Genomic DNA, 19,861 nt, shown 5'->3' on the forward strand with positions numbered 1-19,861 from the left:
CAAAGGAATCAACATTACAAAATCGTTTTAGTACGTAGATCCCTATGAGGCCTAGTAGAACGATCAGGATCGAAATACACCCTCATCTAACCGATTGGAAATTTACTTTACATAATTATCGAGCTGCCTTTTAGATTTGTTTTATTAAGTAGTTAATTGAATATTTTTGCTTAGTATACCGCACGCGCGCAAACAATTCGATTCCATAAAATGATTAATAATTTGTCTTATGTTAGATAATGGTTTCCGCTTTGTGTTCTGGTTGAGGTTGGGGTTGGGGTTGGGGTTTGCTGTTGCTATTTTTGCCAATTGATTGATTTATAATGTTTGCGCAGAAACTAAAAAGTTGTTTGGCTTGGAATCGGCATGAGAATTGTTAATTTGTTGTAACAGAAAAAGAAAACCAAAAGAAACTATGAAATGTCTGCTAGTTATGCTGATATCATGTTGAATTTGAATAATGTCGCCACCACTTCCAGCCAGTTTACGAAAGCTTCTTGGCCTTCTGATAGAGTGTGTCCACCACCTTGCCCATGCTCTGAATGGTCGCCAGCACACGCTCGTAGGTCTTGTCCACGGCCGTCTCCTCGAACACAATCAGTACACCTTCTCCCTGATCGAGAATGCCACTGAACTTCTTGTCGAGTATCATTTGAGACAACTTCTTCTCCACCTGCGCCTTGGGCAGATTAATGCTCTCAGCGACGTGGGCAACCTGCACACGGGAATAGGGCTCAATGATGCGGCACAGGTTCTGCTCCAGCATGGTGTCATAAAGCGTGCCCAAATGCGCCTGCACAATCACATCCTCGGCCAGTTCCTTTTTGTACTCCTTGAGGGCGTTTTGGAAGTCGGCGAGGGAGCGTTTGTGTGAGGCTTCTGCTACCGATTTCATGGCATCCACATCGCGGCCCGAATAGGTAATGGCCTGGTTTACAGAAGAACATTTATTTAACGATTATTCTTAATTATTTCAACTCAATTTACTTACCAGCTTGCCGCTGACAATCTGATTTACATCATCCGAGTGTCCTAGCATTATCTTGCACAGCAACATGTACTTTAAAGAGGTCAGGGCCTTGACGCTGTCAACGCTGTCGAAGCCTTCGAAGGCTTCATAGAAGTAGGAGAAGGCGGTTTTGAAGTCACGCTCATCGGCCGCATGCAGAATGCCAGACTGGAGATCGAGGGCACCCTGTACCTTGGGGGGACAGTAGATGGCATTGGCCGTGGTCCGAGCCGAGGTGAGGGCAGCTCTGGCCTTGGGCAGATTACTCAATGCATGGTAGGTTTTGCTCTCTAGCAGCTGAACTTCGACCAGCAAATTCTTGTCGTCCAACTTTTTGAGCTCCTTTAGCAGTTGCGAGCCTAATGCCAGAGCCTCTGTGTACAAAGCGGTGTCGAAGTACAAAGCAATCAGACGGGCCTCCAGAGATTGCCGCAGAAAGGTCCGCTTCTCCTGCTTGGCCCACTCAATGCAGTCTTTGCAAAGTTGCACCTTTGGTTAAATGGAATCTTGTGTAAAGGCAATGTTTTGCTAATAGAGAAACCCAAGACTCACCTCAATTCCAGTGCCCGCATCCATGTCGAGGAACATGTCTACCAATGAGCGCACCAGTTTCGCTGCCTTGGCCTTGCTAATCGAGCTCAAGAACGGACGCGTCACTTTGATGAGGTCGGCCAACTCTTTTGCCTTCCCCTCCTGTTTGTAGAGCTCACCCTGCTGCATAATGCCCTGCTCCTTGATGCGTATGCGTTCTTCATCGTTCTCAGCACCTTCCTGATCCCGCACTATTTTATTCAGCAGTGAGCTGTCCTCTTCGCGATTCACACTGGACAAGGCCTGTGCACGCTCGAAAAGTGTAGCTCCGGCCATCTTGCGACTTTGAATATGGATAACGCTCGACTTTACGACAAAATTTTGTAATCAATCAAACAGCAAACTGTGTTACAACTACAGCACTATACGTATTCCTTTTTCTCTTTGTGTATTATATGTATATTCAGTATTTAATGCGTACTAGGTGTTTTATTCTGACTTTTTTCACCTTTTCGTCGTTGTTATTAAGCGCCAGTCACGATTAGAGTTGGCCCGACTTCGATAAGTGTTATCGCAATGCAGAAAATATACTATCGATGTATCTTTATAAAAATATCGCAAACTATCGCGTGTGAAGTACTGGAAAACGCCATCACATTCGAACAGCTGTTCCAATCAAATTCAATAAATTAAACAATGCCAGCCGAAGAAACAATCAATTCCACTCAAAACAAAACGCGGACGAAGACTACGCGTCCCAAGGCCGTTTACCAGTGGACAGTAAGCGACGTGCTGAAATGGTATCGTCGCCACTGTGGCGAATACTCGCAATACGACCAGCTATTCGTCCAGGTAAAAAGTGCTTCCAGAGACTTACCAAGGTTTTCCTTGTTCATATTCTCTTTCTCTCTGTAGCACCTCCGCGTTAAAATAACTGCCTACTGATCTTGTATCTTTTTACATTCCAGCACGACATCACTGGGCGAGCTCTGCTACGCATTACGGACACCTCGCTGCAGCGCATGGGTGTGACGGACAATCGGGATCGTGAGGCCATTTGGCGCGAGATTGTCAAGCAGCGCCTCAAAACAGATATAATGGAGATCCGCGATATGGAACGTCTCAACATACGCTAGGACACCTGAAGTAGCAGATCCTGGCGTTCGAATCAGTATTTAGTTCAAGCTTTATTATATAGAAGTCTTATTGTTAGAATAAACTACATTTAAGATGAGATATGGACTTTTAATGGAATATCATCGTTTCTTAAAGTCAGAGATCGCTCTTACTATATCAATTAGCCCTCCTTCTCCTGCTTTGGCGTGACTAGTTGAACATCACCGTCCGCTGCAGGTTTTGGTGCCGGGCCTCCCCCGACGATGGCAGTGCTGCTGCTGCTGGTACTGCAGTTGACTGGCGTGGAGGATGGGGCCGTAATCACCTTTGGCAAGGAATTGGTTGTGAGTATATGTGGCATGGTGACGGTACCATTGCCCATGGGCAGAGCTGTGGTGAACAGCAGCTTAGGCGGCTGCAGGCGCTGGGCAGTAGTTGATGGAGTAGCCACTGGGACAGGCTGCACCAGGTTTGGGAGCAACGACAGCAGGCGATCCCCCATCGACCGCTCCCAGTCCAGACGCTCGCGCTCCAATGACAGGCGATTATGCTGGATCTCATTCGCCTCGTTCTGGGAATTAAGCAGCTGCCGGAGTAGGATTCTCATAGCTGTAATGGTGGATAGTAGGTTTATAAATAGCTGAATGGAGTTGGATGGAATTATTTTATACTGACTTGTCATGTGTCGCCTGGACTGCGATTCCTCTCTCTGCCTCTCTCGGCGGTTCTCGTCCTTTTCCTGTTGAATTCTCTTTTCCTTCTGTCGCTGCTGGCGTTGTTGCAGCTGTTGCTCCTGCTGGAGGTTTTGCTGTTGCAGTTTCTGTTGTTGCTGCTGCTGTTGTTGGTGTTGCTGTTGTTGGTGTTGCTGCTGCTGCTGCTGTGCTATGGCCTGAGCCTGGGCCGTGGCCAGTGGTAGCGTTGCTGCTGATTTCCCCACAGCAGCTACGGCTGCCGCTGCCTTGGCCTGCTCGGTATTCACTAGGACAAACTTAACACCGCCGGGAGCAGTGGCTACCAGACCGGCATTGCTTGGCTGTGCCGGGGCAGAGGCCGATCCGCTAATCATCAAACGGGCTCCCTGGTTGATGGCGCTCTGCAGCAGCTGCAGCTGTGGAGCAGACCCGTTGGCTGGCACGGGACTAGGTCCCACAGTAGCCGGCAGCTTGGACTGCATCAGGAAATTGGTGGGCACCAAGGAGATCTTGCCCGGCTGCAGCATACCCGCATTGCTGCAGAGTGTGCTAGTGCTTTGAATAGGCACCGAGCAACTAGTCGAAGTGGTGCCGCTCGCTGAGATGATGACATTGCCTGTCGCGTAGGACATGAGATTGCCTGGGTTCCTCGGCCGCTGCAAAATATTCGCTAGAGTGGACATGACGGGACTAGGAGACTTCTCGCTGGGTGAATCATCGCCAGCATCCACATCGATGGGCTCCTCCTTGGTCTGCGGCAGCAGCATGCAATCGTCGTCATCATCGTCGTCCTCCTGTTCAGACTCCACCGGTGCAGCAACGGGAGCAGGTCCTGGCTCATGGCCCGGCTCAGTCTTGATGCTAGGGGAGGCCAAGACCGACTGACCGATATCCACATCCGGCTCGGTTGAGCGTTTGCGTCGCTTGGAGGCGATGGCATCAAGGGTCTGCTCATTCAAATCCGTGTCCACCCCAAGGCAGGCGGCCTCCACCTCCTTACGGGGCGTGTCTTCCTTGCCTTTGGACACCAGAGAGGAGAGCAACATGTCGTCCTCCTCGTTATCGCTCTCGGACAACTCCTCGCCGTTGGCCAGCCGCCGGCTGCGCTGCTCCGCATGCTCCTCCAGGGCCTGCTCCAGTTGATATTTCAGCGATGGGGCTGGCACCTCATTGGGCCGTACACTGAAGATGGGACGCGTCATGATGGCATCCATTTCGGCAAAATGCTTCCAGCTGGGCTCCGAATCGGAGGTGGCGCCGCACTCCTTGTCCTTCTTGAGGCGATTGTAGAAGCACTTGAGATTCTTGATCCGAGTGGTTATCTCCTCCGGCGACCGGTGGTAGCCGTACTCTTGCATCTTGGCCGCCAGTTGGCAGATCACAGCGTGCTTCTTGTGCGTGGTGATGAGGGTGCGCTGCAGCTTGGGATCGCCCCACAGCTGAATAAGCAGCTTCGTCTCGTCCGTATCAAAGTTGGGATTGCGTCCCGCGTAGCTGTGCTTCTTGTGCTTTTCGGAGCTGCACAGGCTCTGGTTGCAGTTGTAGTTACTTGTTGGGGGGACGGCACTGCCATTTCCATTCCCATTACCATTACTGTTGCCACTGCCACTGCCATTCGCATTGCCACTTGCACTAGCATTCCCACTTCCACTTCCATTCCCGGTTGCAGCAGCAGCTCCAGTTGAAAAGGTAGCGGCGGCCGCGTCCGAGCGGCGCTTCTTGATTCGGGCACTGGACTTGAGACTCATGCTGGGGCTGTTTAACAAATTGAAAATTTAAATGCACTTTTAGCAACAGAAAATCAATATTTCCTCAGCGTCTGTAAACTAATTCAATCGAGGCTCTGCCTCCCTCTGCTCTGTCGTCGTGTCCAGGTCCGTTCGCCACTGCAAAGCGTCTGCCAGTGAAAACGAAAGGGAAGCCACTGCGCAACTCCGCGGGCAACCATCGAAAGCAACCCCTAACAGCCCTCCACACCCCCGGGCCCGGGCCAGAGAAGAGGCTAAGCCAAGTGCATTACCACCCAACGAAGCAGCCACATGCGCAGTGCAATCACTCTCTCCCTCAACTCCAATTGTCATGCGCACTATGTATATAGATGGCTTTCTCATTGATTTGTGCACCTTTTGAGCCTCTATCCCTACGGACAGTGCAATAAAATAGGAGGTCAGGCTCCGCCTGCCTGCAAGTGCGTCCTGTTTGGATATAAATATGTACTTTTTTTAAACCCGAAAATGGCACATAGTCGGCGTACAAGAGATACATATGCGCAGAAAACTTTACAGGACATGCGCCATGGGGGAGAGTGTGGTAGACAGGGCAACGGGGGTAGTGAGTCTGTGTATGGATGTATGTGTAACCCTGTATTGGCGGGGGTGGAAAACCACCAACGAAGCAGCAGACTTTGCGGCAAGGACGAAAAACTAAAAAATAATAAGAAAGTAGACTGAAAACCTACCAGACCTGTAGGTATACACACAAGTAGATTTATAGTAACCGGGTTGGATAAAGCCATGGCAAGTGCAAATTGCGGCTTAAAGCACCAGCAGGACCTAGACACGCGATCTGCGCACTTTGCTGGACATGCGCAGTGGGGGAGGGCGGGAGAATGTGATGAGGCCGGCGCATAGACGTTAGGGATGTTAGCTTATCGATATAGTGATTAGGTACTTTTGGAAAGCGCCAACCAGGAACAACCAAAGTTTAAGACTATTTTCTATTTGGGGCCATATGCCCACACATGCCCGACGACTTTTGGTTAAAGACGTCTTAGCAATATATATTTACAAAATCAACAGATTTATGTCGATTTCAATTTAAAGCCGATGACACAGCACTATCTAAAAACAAACCTGAACATCCTTGCTTGAGAAAAATGACAATTGTGATTTCATTGTGAAAGGAACTAAAGCGTAAACCGAACATTTTGAAAATGTCGAGAAACAAAGATGAAATGTTGATTTGTCCATTCGATGCGAGTCATACCATCCGTCGAATTCGCATGGCCGTACACCTGCAGCGCTGCGAAAGGAATCATGCTGGCTCCAAGATGGTTCGCTGTCCTTTCAATAGCACTCACTTAATGGAGGCCGATGAAATTAAGGTAAGAGGTGCCATTCATCATTCAATTATAAAATATATCAGAAGTGCTTGCATTTCACCTAGAAACATTGCGAAAACTGTCCAGACAGATTGATGTATGAAGATTTTTTAAGCCCGGACAAAAAGCCGAAAGTCGCACTTTGTCATCAGGTCGCCGGAAAGATCCGATGCCCACACGACGAAGCTAAGGTAAATGATATTTGGCCATTTTTGATTCAATTTTAAATTCAATTAATTTATAATCGCTTGTGTTTATATTTCGACTAGGCTAATGGCGAAAAACGTCAAAATCGCTCGGAGTCTGCTCCACATGCCGACATTGATAAAGAGAATAAAGGGGATGTCGGGTGCACTGAGAATTGGGACGACGAGCCGGATGTTCCCACCTACGATCCCCGAGCCAACTGGAACGACAAGTTCTTGATATCAAACCCGCAGGGCCTTACCCCTGCTGCCAAACGCGCTTTTCGTGAGCAAGAACGTAATCGTTTTCTGTCACACGGAAAATTCTAGAAGACAAATGAAGAAACTATGTACCCATAATTAATATCAGACCAATGTGCTACATTCAATCATCTATCTATGTCCTCTCTCCTCTCTTATGCTACTTAAAACAATCAATAAAGACGTCTTTATTAATTGAGGATTTTATGGTGGTATTTCCTGTTTGATTTTGACAAATGATTTTATCGTTATCAAATTCAGATCGATATATCGAAACTCGCTGTCTATCTAGTGATGGTCCGCGAACTTGAATCGGGTAAGGACCTCCTTTAACAGGTTCACAACTTGTAAACCACTTGTATTAATCAAAATACAATACATACAAGTACTTAAAAGTAGTTAATCTTGTAGAAAATGTAAAATTATGAGGGCATGTTCTATACAGCTAATAATATTCCAAGGAATATCGAACTTGAGTTCGTCAGTATATTTGCGGTATATTTTTAAAATGAAACTTTATATTATGGTATATTTCTGAGGGTCGGACGGTAGCGATAAGTCGGCAGTCACAGCTGTTGCAGCTAAAATTTTAGTTTGCAAATAAAATGGTTTTAACCAAGGAAGAGGAGGCATTTATCCGCCGCAAGCACGAACATACTCTAAAACTGCGCAATGAGTATTTGAAACAGAGCTCGAATCCCTTCCGCCATGCCACAGGCGAAGGCGGCACTGTGGTATGTAAAAAACCAATCTCCTTTCAATTGTTATGTCATCAGGCTGGGATAAATATTAATTTCCTCGTTTTGCAGTTCGATGCCGGCCTAGCCCGCTTCCAGGCTATGCGTGTGTCCAACTACGAGCACTTCAAGCCAACCGGAAAGTCTTTCCGCACGGGTCTCTTTGCCGTGGTACTGCCCATTGCCATTTACGCTTGGGCCCTAAAGAGCGAACGCGATGGTCGCGAGGAGAAATACCGAACCGGGCAGGTGGCCTACAAGGATCGCCAGTTCAAGTTTATTTAAGTAATTTCTCTGGTGATGTCGGATTGGTAGTGAAACTAAACAAAACACAAAACAATCTATTGTTAACTAAATTTAATTGTGTATATTTAAAGTATGTTGGGTGCTACGACTATTTCTCCTCCATTTGCTTGTCGCGTGCTATGACAAAGTCCTCGAACTTGACCATGTAGGTGGTGCCCTTGTGCCAGTGGGCGGTGACCTTGCAGGGCTACAATAATGATCAAATTAGTGAGAAAGTCTATTCATCATTGGTTCCCCTTACAAATCCGCAGTGTGTAAGCACAGCCTCCACAATTCCAGCCGTAAAGTTGGCACAGTTTAAGGAGCTCTTGTCTTTGGGCACACTTATGAATGTGTTCACCAGCGGCTCCTTCTCTATAATGTAATAGGTGCGCTCATCATCGTTGGCATGTTCCAGCTTCTCCGCCTCCTTGCCAAACAGATTCTTCCACACTGTCGTCTTGACGAAGAGCAGCATTTGTGTCAGCTTAGTCTCTCTCTTGGAGCTACGCTCGCGCACAAAGTACAAGTCGATAATGCGGGTCCCCACATCCTGGCCGAGGTCGTGGAGCCTGCAAGCATATCCACATTAGCTGATGCATTAAGTAAGAGTAGACTAAAGTAGCAGCAACGCGCACCTGGTCTGTAGTTCGGGCACTGTGAAGACACGACTCTGGGAGTACTGGACAATCTCGCTGAAGAGCAGAGCCACAATGCTTAGGGAGACCTCTGTTTTTCCCTTGGAGAGCGGCCGATCTAGAATATTACTGCGTGGCCGCATTGAGGATATTTTAAGAGCTTCCAGTTTTTCCATTGCAATAAGGCAAACAAAACACAGATAAAAATATGTTGAGTGTGACGCGGATTTATCGTTAAAATATACCGTCAGAAATATACGAAAATATACCGTCTATATTTAAGTATACTGACGAATTCAAGTTCTATATTCCTCGTTTTTGATATTCCGTCGAATATTACTAGCTAAAAAGAACCCTCAGCCCTGAACACATATTTTTATTCGATTAATGAATCAATTTTCTAGTCGACTGGCTAAGTTTGGGTACTTCCTTTTGTTGATTGTGTCTAAAATAATGTTAAAACAAAAAACCATTGAAAAAATAGATGCAAAGTATCGATTCAATAACGAAACAGCTGTTGTTTTAGTGAGTCTGGCAGCACTGTAAGCATTTTAGTACTGTAAATACCGTTTTATTTCAAACCATTTAGAAACACTAAAAAATCTACCTCATGCAGTGACAAGGTCCGACAGTATTAAATTCAACAGACTTAAAAGTGGTCCAATGATCAACCGGCTTTTGCTGCAGCTTCCACATGTAGGCCTGAAAGTGCTCGTATCGGATCTCACGGCTATTGGGACATCCAATCAGATGATGATAATCACAGGATTGGTCGTGAATCCAATTGCGCTCATGCGGAGTGTCCTTATGAGTCGAATTGGTCCCAAAGATCTGGTCGTCGTACATGGAGGATGTGATGTTGGTGATGGCCTCAGTCATCTTCCCGTTGACTTCGTTGAGGTTCAAAAACTGCAACAGCAGCTCATGGGTTTCTTCGCGGCGCACGAAAAGCATATACCAGAGTGGCATACAATTGAATCGAATGCATTCCACAATCTTCAGGGCGTACGCACGCCGAGTGCTCCAGTCGTGACTCATCCAACGCACCACCATATAGAGCACCTGCAGTACGAACAAGGAAATATATATTTCTTAGATATATACTTGTAAAAGTGTTCAGATTTCCAGGCTAACCTCACATTCCGTATTCAAAGCGATGCTGCTCGAGCTGAGCAAGTAAATCAAGTGATTGTGTGGTAGTTCCAAAAAATCCCTTGTGGCCGCAAAGATAAGGACAAACTTTTGTATACGCGTGAGCATCACATTGCGGACAATATCCAGGGACGGGTGGTACTGCGTCTCTACATACAGAATGCACGCCGTGACCTCATTGAAACATTGAACATCGTCAAAACAAATCCAGCAATGGGCTACAAGATGTTTGATCCGCAGGTAAGACGCCGCGATGAACAATTCGACAATGTGCGTGCGATCCAAATAGGGCTCAGCGGTGAGCATCCACTTGTAAATCATCATAAAAGCCTTCGGCGTTACCAGATCCTCAGGCAGCGTCACCATCATCGGTATCTCTTCCAGCTCCATGAAGAACTGCGAGTACACCTGCAGCACCGGCAAGTGACAGTTGAAGTACGAGTTCCTGATTTTAATAACGATGGTTGTCTTCAGGTGCAACTCCACCGTGTACTGCAGAATGGTGGCCAATTTATCCTTGGGCCACTGTTTCATCTTCGACCAGCCCTGCACATCCTCGAAATTGTAGCCAAACTCGATGAGCGACCGATTCTTGCACTCTGCGGAACTCGGTGTATCCTCGTTGCTGAATGCATCTCCGTTCAACCTAGGACTGGCGGAGGCTCCGGTTAATAGCTTTTAAGGATATGATGTGGAAGAGAAAGATAACCCACTTGGTAAAGTTCCTGGTGAAGGTGGACCGGCTCTTCGCGGACTGTGCCGACAGCCGCATTAGTTCGTCCATTCCTATGGTTTGTTCTCCTTTTTCTGGAATTATGAGTATAATGGTGTTAGATCTGTTTGGATATATTGAATGAACAGGCAAAGCCCTATGATCCCCCAAACTCACCAGATAACAAACACCAACGTTTATTTTACATTGTTTATTAAATTGTGTTTTATTTGTTGGTATTTTTCTTGGTTTGTTCACATTTTCAAATACATTTACATGAATAAATATATCGTTTATTTTACTTTGACTTTCTCTTTGCCTTTACATATCCCGTTCTTTTCGCCATACCATCCCTTCATAGATTCGTTCTTGTTTAAAATATGAGTATGCATGTATATGCGGATAATTGGGCAAACGTCGTCGATGAATTCTGAAATAGCGTGGTGGTGGTGGTTGTGGTTGTGGTGGTAGTGGGGGCGGCATGGCATCTGTTTAATTCAACTTCAAATACAGAGAAGTTGGCAAAGGGCATTCAATCTCGATATGAGATAATGATTGAATAAATTGTGTGTGTGTTTGCAACAGTTGACACCTGCTATGATCGATCTGTCGATCAGTTCGTTTCGGTTGAGCTACATACAGATTTGTGTAAGTATTGAAAGAGTTTTGGAGAGTATTGGTGGCCAGCAATAACATTCAGAGGTTACCAATTTTGGAAGTAAATTACAGTATATGTACACAAGGTAAGGTAATCGTAAAGTATATATATTCAACAGTTTGTACTTCTTGTTCTGTGTTTTGTATATTTCCTTTAAGTTATTAGTTTTTTAGTTCTCCTTTCGTTTCGTCAAGTTGCGTAAATATTTTAAATTTTTGAAAGTTTTCACACATAGGTTTCGTAAACGTTTTAAATGTGTACATACATGGATACATACATACATACTTACAATTTTCCATTTATAGATTAATTTGTTTGTTTTTGTTTTAATATAATATTCTGTTGCTTTTCTTTAATGTGATTTTTTGCACAACCTTTGCTTATTTTTTTTGAATAAATATGCGTTTTTTGTTTTGTTTTCTTTTTCCATTCAAATAGTTTTTTGTATGAAGTTCTCTTTTGTTTTTCGTCACTGACTTAGTACAACAATATTTATATAGTAAGAAATAAATTAAGTTTTCTTCTTATCATATTATACATTTACATATATAGCTGCATAAAGAGTTTCCTCAATTCTTGTTGTTTTTGTTGTTGAAAACACTTACAATTGTTTATCGTTTATGTTGTTATGTTAGTGTGCGTCCGTTCGTCCAGCCTTTCCACAAAATGCCTTTGCTTTTGGCCATTTTATAAACGGCACAAAAGCGCTCAGCGTTTCCTTCAAAATTACAAATTGTTTTTCGTTCTACAACTATTAATATTAGATTTCAAAAGATTTCACATAGTTCAATGCTGCGGTTCTCGTGTTCCCATACTCATTTTTCATTGATTTTGGTTTGTTTTATTCTGTTTTTTGTTTTTGTTTTCAACATAAACTTTTGTTGGAAATGATATTTTTTGTTTTTTGGCAAAAGAAATATTTTGAATCTTCATGAGCCCTAGAAAGAGTCAAAATCATTCTTTTTCGAAGGCAAACAATTGGGTTAATGCTTTTTATAAAACCTAAGGCTTGTTTAAGTGAACATTTAGTCGAGCAGCCAGGGGACACGAGGGTTGAGCATTGAGCGTTGGGTCTTTTCACAGAGTCAAAAACAATTTGTAACTCCCGCTTAGATGGTGGAAAGGGTTTAAGAAAGGGTTATGTTAATGTGTCGTGTCGTGTAAGACGCATCAGGTTGAATTTTTCATGCTTATCGTGCGATTTGAGCGATGGACATTGTGAAAGTCTCATTCACCAATCAAAATATTTGTAAGTCCTTGTTTTTGCCGCTGCCTCGGCGTTAATACTGTTCTCCAAGTTCTCGAATTGTGCACAAATGTGAGTTCCTGTAATCCCTAATCAACTAAAACTAAAATGAAAAAAACTTAAGGTATTGTATGGTAGAAAAAAACACGATTCGATACGGATACGGTATACGGTATACGATATAAATGATACAATTACGATTAAAGTAAATTAAAAAGAATAGCCCGTTTTTACAAAAGTATAATTAAGCGAGAGCGCACTAATAATAAATTACAATTACAATTACAATTACAAAATATATATAATATATAAAATACATGCGTCAATTCGCTTGCTATTGTATGTACAATAAATTATGGCAAATCAAATGGAGTACAGTGTATACAGGGATTCGCCAGATTCGCAACTCCCAAAATCGCACAAAAAGCGATACTTCTCATTTAGAACAGCAGGCGGCCGTAGTCGTTTTGGGCCGCCTTGCTGGTACGCGGCTGCATCAGGTACGCCGGCTGCTGCTCCTGCTGTGGGGCACCCAGGCTGTGCGACAGTTCCCAGTTGTAAAAGTGGCGCTGCGATTGAGGGTGCGCCTGGGGCTGGGACTGGCGCGGCCTGGGGCGCCACAGCGTCTGACTTTTGGTGTCTCTGGTCTGCTCGTCTGTCTGACAGCGGTGGTGGTGCTGCTGGTTGTTTAGCTGGTTTTTGCTTTGGTTTGCGTGGTTCGGCTGCTGGTTTTTGTGCTGGAGTTCACTTCTGGGCCTGGGGTCGTCATCATACTGTCCCTGCAATCTGGCCTCCAAGTGTCAGACATGCGGTTTGTGCTGGGCGCCGCAGAGACCGCACTGGATGCCCATCCAGTGGCAGGCTCGCAGCGGCGGATAACACCAGAGGCAGGGCACGAACAGAGAGAGCACCGCCAGGCCCAGCCAGCGCTTGGTGCAACCGGCCTCGGTGGCGTTGCATTCGCACGGATGCTGGGCCGTCTCGCCCTCGGCATCGCTCATGCAGTGATAGATCATGCACCTGGCACAGCCCATGCCCGAGATGCACTCGTAGCCGGCGCGAAAGGTGTCCGGGGCATATTCGCAGGCCCCGCGCCGATTGAACTCTTCGCTGTACAGCTCGTGACAGTAGCGACACCGCAAGCGCGTCTCCTTCTTGAGTATTTCCGATACGTTTTGCTTCTGCAGCGACTTCCCGCCCCCGCCTGTGCCTACAGTTTGGGCTGCCGCCATTGCCTGGGCCGCCTCCAACGCGTTGCGCTTTTTCAGTGCACTGATCGACTCGCGGCGTGCATTGAGCACCTGTGCCCCCACTGGCTGGTCCACCACTGGATAGTTGTAGTCGTGGTGGACCGCTGTCAGCGTCACATACGAGTAATTCTCGCTGGCCGCAATCTGGGCGGCGCCCGGTGCCGGTGCAGCAGACGACGGTGGTCCATCCTGGGTCGTGGTTGTGGTTGATGTCTTGTCCGTGGATATGTAGTGGATTGGTGCCGCTGGCAGCTTCTCCGAATCGGAATTGTTGCTGTAGCTGTCCTTGCTCTCTGCGAATGGAAGGTTTAGCACTCGCCTCGAAATGGCAGACCGCGTCAGCGGAATATTGACGGGGAAGTACGTACTGTGACTTTTCTCGCTGCCCTCGGGGCTTGAATGTATCTTTTGTAAACTCTCGCTCTCCACAGGTAAGTCCAGGGTCATGAATACATCATCTTCACCAACCGAATCATATTTGGTCAATGGTGGGCATATAATAGTGGGATTCGATTTGGCCAGTCCTAAACGAAACAAAAAACTTTAGCAGATGCAAAAAATCCAAATCCAAAAACACCCACAAGCACATATGTATCTTATAGATATACATGTAAGCGCAAGAGGTACGAGTACGAGTATATTGGCATAAAGCAACGATTAGTTGAAGCATTTTTAGGTGAAAAGTTCAGTTTATATGTAGAAGAAGATAATAGTTGAGATAGAGAGAGAGCATAGAGCATAGAGCATAGAGAGATCTGGAAATTAAGAAGCTAGCAAATTGACAGACAGGTCCCCAAGAGTGGGGACCTATTTATCTACATATGTATATCCGTGATTGAAGCAAATATTTAAAATAATTTCGAGTATAGCCTCATTAAACACTTACCAATTCGTTTGAATGAGACATTTAAATGATTAGATTGTCGATTTGTTTTGGTTTTTGAAACAAATCGATAAAATTCCAATGATTTGTGTACAAAATTTGTTTTACAAATTTTGGTTTGTTTGTTTGGCAAAAAATAGAGCATAAGACATACGAAAAAACGTTATATATTAGTAAACGAAAGCAAATTCGAAAGCAGAGGTAAAGAGGGGAAAAGGCATAGGAATCGCAGGCAAAGCTTAAGTTTGAATTAGGATTTCAGAGAGCAGAAGATAGCGTGATAGAAAGCAGAGAGGCGGGAGCGTGGCATGGCGTGTGTCGGTTGAGGCATGCAACTACAAGTGTGTCCGGCTCAGTTTCGAGGGACTGGATTTTACCATCAATTAGTTCATTATAGGCGCGCAGCACACCCTTATCAAAGGCTCGCGCATCGGCGGCCGTTTGAAATGTAAGGCCGTTGCGCTGCTTGCCGGCGCGCCAATGATGAAATGTTGGCATTACTTTGTAATACTTTAGATCACGATTGATGATACAGCTCAAGATGACCTGCAGTGAAGAGGAAAATGATTTCAATTTAGAGATCCTTCGATTATTTCAGTGTGCTCGAGTGTACTCACACTTTGATCGGAGATCCTCTGCCCATAGATGATGTAGTCATGACCCGATGCCAGTGGGGATAGTCTAGCCCGTTTCCGTATGGACACATTGGCCAGACCACCCCCGGCCAGCGGTAGCCAGCCCTCGGTACTCTCGTCTCTGGTCATTACCTGTGCGCGTACTGTAACTAAGAATTCGCTGCAAGAAGATACAAGAAGAAAACCAAGAATATTGTTAGTTTCATTTAAATCCAATCATTAAAACATTCAAATGGAAAGATCCCATAATTCTAGATATTCTACCTGCTGGACCTGCGCTTCAAGCTCAATTTGGTGTACGAAACCGTAGCCATTGTGGTAGCCACCAATGTCTGGCAACGAATGTTGTCCAGCAGACCCTCAAGGCTGCCTCTATATCTGCATATATCCCTGACTGTATGGATGATGACCTAAAAGTGTCACTAATTCGGCTAATTGAATTTTTCGGCCAGCAAAGGAAGCCAAAGCGAGACGGCGCACCTGCTTGCAGGACTGATTCATCCACGGACATGGGCATGGACAAGGACAAGGGAAAGGGCAAGGGCAAGGGCAAGAGCAAACTCATGAGCACCGAAAAAAAGAGACCAACTAGAGCCCACTGAAACTAAAAATAACTGCAAGTCCTTCGGTTCAAAAATAAACTGCACAGAGCAGAGCAGAGCTGAGAAGAGAAAGCAACGGCGAGATGCAAAAGAGTGTAAATTAAGGGTAGCTAAAGTGCAAAACAATATTCGATAGTGGGTTGGGGCGTACTGGTTCTGGTTATGGTTACGGTCCAGGCATGCATGCATGCATACATGTTACAGCTTCCGGTTTGGAATTGAGATTCATTCTCAGCATTCATTCGCAGCACCAGCACCAACTCCAATTCGAGTCTTATGAATGACTCCAACGGAAGGGACCGACAAAACCCCGTCCAGCGACCTGCGCACAAGTTTGAATCCATTTTGTTGTTGAATCGAATGGAGTTCTACTTCTGGAGTTACTCAATGAAAAAAGCTTCAACGAAGTTTCAGCTCCTGAGTGTTTGTGTGTGTGTTCGTATTCGTGTCTGTGCGCGCGTTGATGTGTCGCCATGCATACACATACTTGTCCTAGTTTCGTTAGTTCTACAGAATGAATTGAATAGAGTCCCCGGAATAGAGTGGACGTCACGGCACCCAGGGACATGTCAAGGACTGGCTGGCAGTGCAGTAGCTTTCATTCAGACTGCACTCCCATGGTAATGCGGAGGCGGGCAACGACGTCAGCAGACCCAAGGATGCCCGAGAGTGTGAATGAATTGGGCTGCAGCCAGTGTTGCATAGCAGCACAGAAACGAATTCTTCAAACGAAAGAAAGCCCTGAAATATACATAATAGGAGTTGCCACCTAGGGTGTAGCGAAAAAACAGTTAAAACTCCCCCCACCCAAGCCCATCAAATACATAGATATGTACGTATGCAGGCAGACATGTACACACATACGCACACCCATGTAGAAGAGCCTGCCTCAAGCTGAAACTACAAGTCCATCAATATTTGGAAGCTCTCCCCTCTAGTTGGCGCATGCGTAGGAAATAGAGCAAGCGAGATAGACACAGAATGTGGGGGCAGCTCCAGTTGCATGCGTGTGTGAGTGCGCATTTAGGCTGCGGGGGTTGTCGCCCACAAATGTTCTAGTCGAAATAAATTGGACAAGATGCAATTCTATTCACCATTTTCATAGTCTATTCCAAATATGCATTAATAAACATCTATTTTAGTTCATTTCCAAGCAAAAAAGCTTGTCCCGAACAGTGTTGCCAACTGCGTTTACTGCGTCGACACCCACACAACGGCGCACACACACACACAGGTACAGGGCTGCAGCAGGAGCAGCTAAAGATGAATGAACAACGACGCAAGTGTGCGTGTGTGCATGTATTCGAGTTGCGGGGAAGGGGGGCAGTTGGCCAGTATGTTTGTGTGCTTTGACCACCCACTCAGTCAGTCTCAGTCTCATAGCTCGACGACAATAATAGAACCTTCCAATACACCAATACACAATACAGAATACAGAATACAGTTTACAGCTAAATAGTTGTTCGACAGACAACAACAACTGCGTCAGCATCAATTTGCATGGTGTTGTTGTCGCGAGGTTGTCGTCGGTCATAGGTGCTCTGTGCTGCTCCTCCGACACCGATACCGTTGTCGTTACATTATTCAAATGGCAGTCCATATCCAATGCAAAAAATACTTGTAAATTCGCATACTGTTTCCGTTTGAAATGTAATACCCATACAGGGTGCCCGATGGAAAATACTACTAGAAACAGCAAAAAACATCTACATATGTATGTATGCATGTGTGGAGAGGCAATGTTGCAAATTAATTCAGTATACTGTAGCAACGGGAATAGAAGGCAAGAAAGATATGAATGAAACTAGCTGGAGCCTTGGGTGTGATGTATCGTATAGTTTTTGTTGCGCAGGCTTCTTTCCCGCAACGAAAATGTGTACTTAAGAAACACAATAAAAGAGCAATAATAAGCAGACACAATGACATCATCTGTGGATATCGCCGACAATACTTTAAACTGTGGCAAGCAAAAGACAATAATACGACAGGGAAACCACCGCACATGCCATTGCCAGTAGTCCGGGGGCGTTCCATTTCATTCATTAAATGTGGCGACAGACAGACTATGTGGAGACTTGTCCGGCGGACCAGAAAGCACCAAACAGCAAGCAGCCCAGGCAGACAATGAATCACACACACACACCACACAGTCCATTCATGTGGATGCCGTGCCGTGTCTTGTTCATTGAGGGAAAACTGCAACTAAGAAGCGTTTCCATTACGAATTTCGTTCAATTGCAGCAATTAATTGGATACAATTGGAGACGACGCATCAGGCTCGGCTCAAGCCTGCGCCTGCCAACAGTCTGGCAGCACTGGAATCTCGACTTAACTGTGAATGGCCATCTCTTGAGGTGGGGGGGATGAGGGGGCAGGGCAGATGATGCTATGGAACTGTAAAATATGTATGGGTATGTATGGTATATGGGAACACTTACCTTTCATGTCCTTCTGTCATGGTTCGTAATCAGAAAGATTTTAATATAGCAGCGTATTGTGTTGGTGTTGTTGTTGTTGGTGGCAAAATACACCATGATTAAAGCATAAAGACATTCAGAGCTGCTGCTGCACAAACTTCCAAAAATAAAAGAAAACCAAAAACAACAGCAGCCACGGCAAACGGGATGGGGAAAAACGGGGAGCACTTCGTCTCCTATTGGGGTTTTTGCAATCAGTTGTTCTATTTTTCTTTAACTTTTTTCGTTTAGATTTTGGCACACTTCTTGTTAGAACTGTTTAGTTGAGGTTTATACACTGAAAGAACATTACAAATTAATAAACTGATATTTATTAGGCTTCGACGAGGGCAGCGAGAAAGCACCAGCCAACAGCGCCAACTGCGGAATCACTTCTACTTTCCCAAATACACAAGCAGGGCCACTTATGTGGGCGTGTAGACAGGCACATTGGAAAACTTCACACACACACGCACACACAAAAGCACGCACGGAGAGGGGATATTTCCAAGCAACAAAAGATGTAACAGGCATTGGAGGCATCGAAAATTGAGAGGAGAGCGACCAACAAAAGCTGGTCTCTGGAGTCTGTGTGGAAGGAATTTGAGAGACGAGCAGCTGAAGATGAAGGAAAAACCTCGCAGAAAACTAGTCCAACACTTTTCTGATCATTATTGTCTGGCATGCTATGTGCTTGTGCTACCTTCCCTGAGCGCTGACTATAATTAACATAAAATTGGCAAAAGTGAAAATTCATTCATACATTTCCATCAAGGCTGGGGCTCTCTCTCTCTCTCTCTCCCTTTCTCTCTTTGACTGGAGCACAGCTCGCTCTCCCACACACTCGGTCTGCTCTGTATCCATCCGCCTCTACCGCTGCCTATGCCTCCATCACCATATCTCTCTCTCTCGCTCTTGCCTGCCCACTCAGGGCTGGCTTGCGCAGAAAGTTTTTGGGCGATTTCTCCATGTGTGTATATAAAGATTTTCGCCTATGCTGCTGGTGCTGATGATGCTTGCTGTTGCTGCCTTTACATATTTCACATTTACATACACATATACATACATTCATGCAAAAATATTGCACTATAGCTACATATTTTTACAGATTTTCCATCAATGGTTAATTTAATTGTTTGCTGCAGCATCGCCTTTTCTTGTACTGTTTTTCTTTTTGTTTCTGATTTTCATTTTGCGTAGGTTGCAACTTGACCGAGCTCTGGTGCAAGAGCGGGGGCGATTTGCCTTTCGAAACGAGGCGAAATTAACGTTTTGCAAAATATGTAACTTTTGCTTAATACTTTTGTTTGACTACTCGCACGCACCCACACTCACACACCAAGGCAGACACAATCATAGAACAAAAAGCAACAAAAACGAAATTTCCAAACAATCATGTTCTGCCCCGCCACTCCTACGGCCCGTCCAGTGGCATTTGCTGATGCTGCTCACGCGACTTATTGATAGTTATTTTGTTTTATGGGCGTTGTAACACAATTTACACAAATTTTCCAAGTTTTATTGCGCCGCGACGCGCGATAGCGCCGATTCGAAGGGTTAAGATTAGAGATGATAAATATACATTGATGTACATCAATATATCGATATATAAAATGTTTGTGGGTGATATTTCCTTTGACTGGAAAAATATTAATTATTATAATTAATTATGCTATCACCGGAAACGATTTTGAGGTCAGGACTCTATTTTTC

At 45.3% G+C, this 19,861-nt stretch overlaps 8 protein-coding genes across 8 annotated transcripts; 3 read left to right on the forward strand and 5 right to left on the reverse strand.

The window, feature by feature from the left end:
- Positions 1-124: 124 nt before the first annotated feature.
- On the reverse strand, positions 125-1,947 carry LOC6590996 (26S proteasome non-ATPase regulatory subunit 11). Its single transcript, XM_002016155.2, has 3 exons — positions 1,562-1,947; positions 992-1,498; positions 125-928 (listed from the first exon to the last, which is right to left on the reverse strand). The coding sequence occupies exons 1-3, from the start codon at positions 1,874-1,876 to the stop codon at positions 485-487; spliced, it is 1,266 nt and encodes a 421-aa protein (XP_002016191.1). The 5' UTR covers positions 1,877-1,947; the 3' UTR covers positions 125-484.
- Positions 1,948-2,220: 273 nt separating this feature from the next.
- On the forward strand, positions 2,221-2,774 carry LOC6591202 (protein aveugle). Its single transcript, XM_002016156.2, has 2 exons — positions 2,221-2,392; positions 2,509-2,774. The coding sequence occupies exons 1-2, from the start codon at positions 2,237-2,239 to the stop codon at positions 2,674-2,676; spliced, it is 324 nt and encodes a 107-aa protein (XP_002016192.1). The 5' UTR covers positions 2,221-2,236; the 3' UTR covers positions 2,677-2,774.
- Positions 2,775-2,828: 54 nt separating this feature from the next.
- LOC6591203 lies at positions 2,829-5,250 on the reverse strand. The gene is made up of 3 exons (XM_026985839.1): positions 3,490-5,250; positions 3,332-3,405; positions 2,829-3,265 (listed from the first exon to the last, which is right to left on the reverse strand). Exons 1-3 carry the CDS (start codon positions 5,094-5,096, stop codon positions 2,838-2,840), a joined length of 2,109 nt encoding a protein of 702 aa, XP_026841640.1. The 5' UTR covers positions 5,097-5,250; the 3' UTR covers positions 2,829-2,837.
- A 1,077-nt stretch (positions 5,251-6,327) lies between these two features.
- LOC113565198 (gametocyte-specific factor 1 homolog) lies at positions 6,328-7,032 on the forward strand. Its single transcript, XM_026986645.1, has 3 exons — positions 6,328-6,451; positions 6,514-6,639; positions 6,718-7,032. The coding sequence occupies exons 1-3, from the start codon at positions 6,350-6,352 to the stop codon at positions 6,961-6,963; spliced, it is 474 nt and encodes a 157-aa protein (XP_026842446.1). The 5' UTR covers positions 6,328-6,349; the 3' UTR covers positions 6,964-7,032.
- Positions 7,033-7,463: 431 nt separating this feature from the next.
- On the forward strand, positions 7,464-7,992 carry LOC6591204. Its single transcript, XM_002016158.2, has 2 exons — positions 7,464-7,628; positions 7,704-7,992. Exons 1-2 carry the CDS (start codon positions 7,500-7,502, stop codon positions 7,914-7,916), a joined length of 342 nt encoding a protein of 113 aa, XP_002016194.1. The 5' UTR covers positions 7,464-7,499; the 3' UTR covers positions 7,917-7,992.
- On the reverse strand, positions 7,974-8,730 carry LOC6591205 (trafficking protein particle complex subunit 5). The gene is made up of 3 exons (XM_002016159.2): positions 8,555-8,730; positions 8,179-8,488; positions 7,974-8,124 (listed from the first exon to the last, which is right to left on the reverse strand). The coding sequence occupies exons 1-3, from the start codon at positions 8,728-8,730 to the stop codon at positions 8,026-8,028; spliced, it is 585 nt and encodes a 194-aa protein (XP_002016195.1). The 3' UTR covers positions 7,974-8,025.
- A 398-nt stretch (positions 8,731-9,128) lies between these two features.
- On the reverse strand, positions 9,129-10,516 carry LOC6591206 (kelch-like protein 40b). The gene is made up of 3 exons (XM_002016160.2): positions 10,420-10,516; positions 9,689-10,358; positions 9,129-9,616 (listed from the first exon to the last, which is right to left on the reverse strand). Exons 1-3 carry the CDS (start codon positions 10,488-10,490, stop codon positions 9,158-9,160), a joined length of 1,200 nt encoding a protein of 399 aa, XP_002016196.2. The 5' UTR covers positions 10,491-10,516; the 3' UTR covers positions 9,129-9,157.
- Positions 10,517-12,521: 2,005 nt separating this feature from the next.
- Positions 12,522-19,657, reverse strand: LOC6591208 (sprouty-related, EVH1 domain-containing protein 2). Its single transcript, XM_002016162.2, is given in 6 exon segments — positions 12,522-13,865; positions 13,941-14,096; positions 14,833-15,001; positions 15,073-15,250; positions 18,131-18,446; positions 19,215-19,657. Coding segments are annotated over 5 exon segments (1,626 nt in total). The 5' UTR covers positions 18,151-18,446; positions 19,215-19,657; the 3' UTR covers positions 12,522-12,762.
- Between the last annotated feature and the right edge of the window lie 204 nt (positions 19,658-19,861).

Source organism: Drosophila persimilis, unplaced genomic scaffold (assembly GCF_003286085.1).
Source record: "Drosophila persimilis strain 14011-0111.01,24,50 unplaced genomic scaffold, DperRS2 tig00000002-arrow-pilon, whole genome shotgun sequence".
Lineage (NCBI taxonomy): Eukaryota > Metazoa > Arthropoda > Insecta > Diptera > Drosophilidae > Drosophila > Drosophila persimilis.

Bases quoted from the DNA above. Each gene is read 5' to 3' on its own strand.
- LOC6591204 (XM_002016158.2), top strand. From the start codon at position 7,500: ATGGTTTTAACCAAGGAAGAGGAGGCATTTATCCGCCGCAAGCACGAA. The intron at 7,629-7,703 runs GTATGTAAAAAA...CTCGTTTTGCAG, and splicing joins CAGGCGAAGGCGGCACTGTG to TTCGATGCCGGCCTAGCCCG.
- LOC6591203 (XM_026985839.1), bottom strand. From the start codon at position 5,096: ATGAGTCTCAAGTCCAGTGCCCGAATCAAGAAGCGCCGCTCGGACGCG. The intron at 3,406-3,489 runs GCAGCAACAACA...GAAGGAAAAGAG, and splicing joins CAGCAACACCAACAACAGCA to AATTCAACAGGAAAAGGACG. The intron at 3,266-3,331 runs GTCAGTATAAAA...CCACCATTACAG, and splicing joins GTCCAGGCGACACATGACAA to CTATGAGAATCCTACTCCGG.
- LOC6590996 (XM_002016155.2), bottom strand. From the start codon at position 1,876: ATGGCCGGAGCTACACTTTTCGAGCGTGCACAGGCCTTGTCCAGTGTG. The intron at 1,499-1,561 runs GTGAGTCTTGGG...ATTTAACCAAAG, and splicing joins ATGCGGGCACTGGAATTGAG to GTGCAACTTTGCAAAGACTG. The intron at 929-991 runs GTAAGTAAATTG...TCTGTAAACCAG, and splicing joins AGATTGTCAGCGGCAAGCTG to GCCATTACCTATTCGGGCCG.
- LOC6591202 (XM_002016156.2), top strand. From the start codon at position 2,237: ATGCCAGCCGAAGAAACAATCAATTCCACTCAAAACAAAACGCGGACG. The intron at 2,393-2,508 runs GTAAAAAGTGCT...TTTACATTCCAG, and splicing joins ACGACCAGCTATTCGTCCAG to CACGACATCACTGGGCGAGC.
- LOC6591205 (XM_002016159.2), bottom strand. From the start codon at position 8,730: ATGGAAAAACTGGAAGCTCTTAAAATATCCTCAATGCGGCCACGCAGT. The intron at 8,489-8,554 runs GTGCGCGTTGCT...ATATGCTTGCAG, and splicing joins GTGCCCGAACTACAGACCAG to GCTCCACGACCTCGGCCAGG. The intron at 8,125-8,178 runs GTAAGGGGAACC...TCATTATTGTAG, and splicing joins TGCTTACACACTGCGGATTT to CCCTGCAAGGTCACCGCCCA.
- LOC6591206 (XM_002016160.2), bottom strand. From the start codon at position 10,490: ATGGACGAACTAATGCGGCTGTCGGCACAGTCCGCGAAGAGCCGGTCC. The intron at 10,359-10,419 runs GTGGGTTATCTT...AGCCTCCGCCAG, and splicing joins TTCACCAGGAACTTTACCAA to TCCTAGGTTGAACGGAGATG. The intron at 9,617-9,688 runs GTTAGCCTGGAA...TTCGTACTGCAG, and splicing joins CTTTGAATACGGAATGTGAG to GTGCTCTATATGGTGGTGCG.
- LOC113565198 (XM_026986645.1), top strand. From the start codon at position 6,350: ATGGCCGTACACCTGCAGCGCTGCGAAAGGAATCATGCTGGCTCCAAG. The intron at 6,452-6,513 runs GTAAGAGGTGCC...CATTTCACCTAG, and splicing joins TGGAGGCCGATGAAATTAAG to AAACATTGCGAAAACTGTCC. The intron at 6,640-6,717 runs GTAAATGATATT...TATTTCGACTAG, and splicing joins GCCCACACGACGAAGCTAAG to GCTAATGGCGAAAAACGTCA.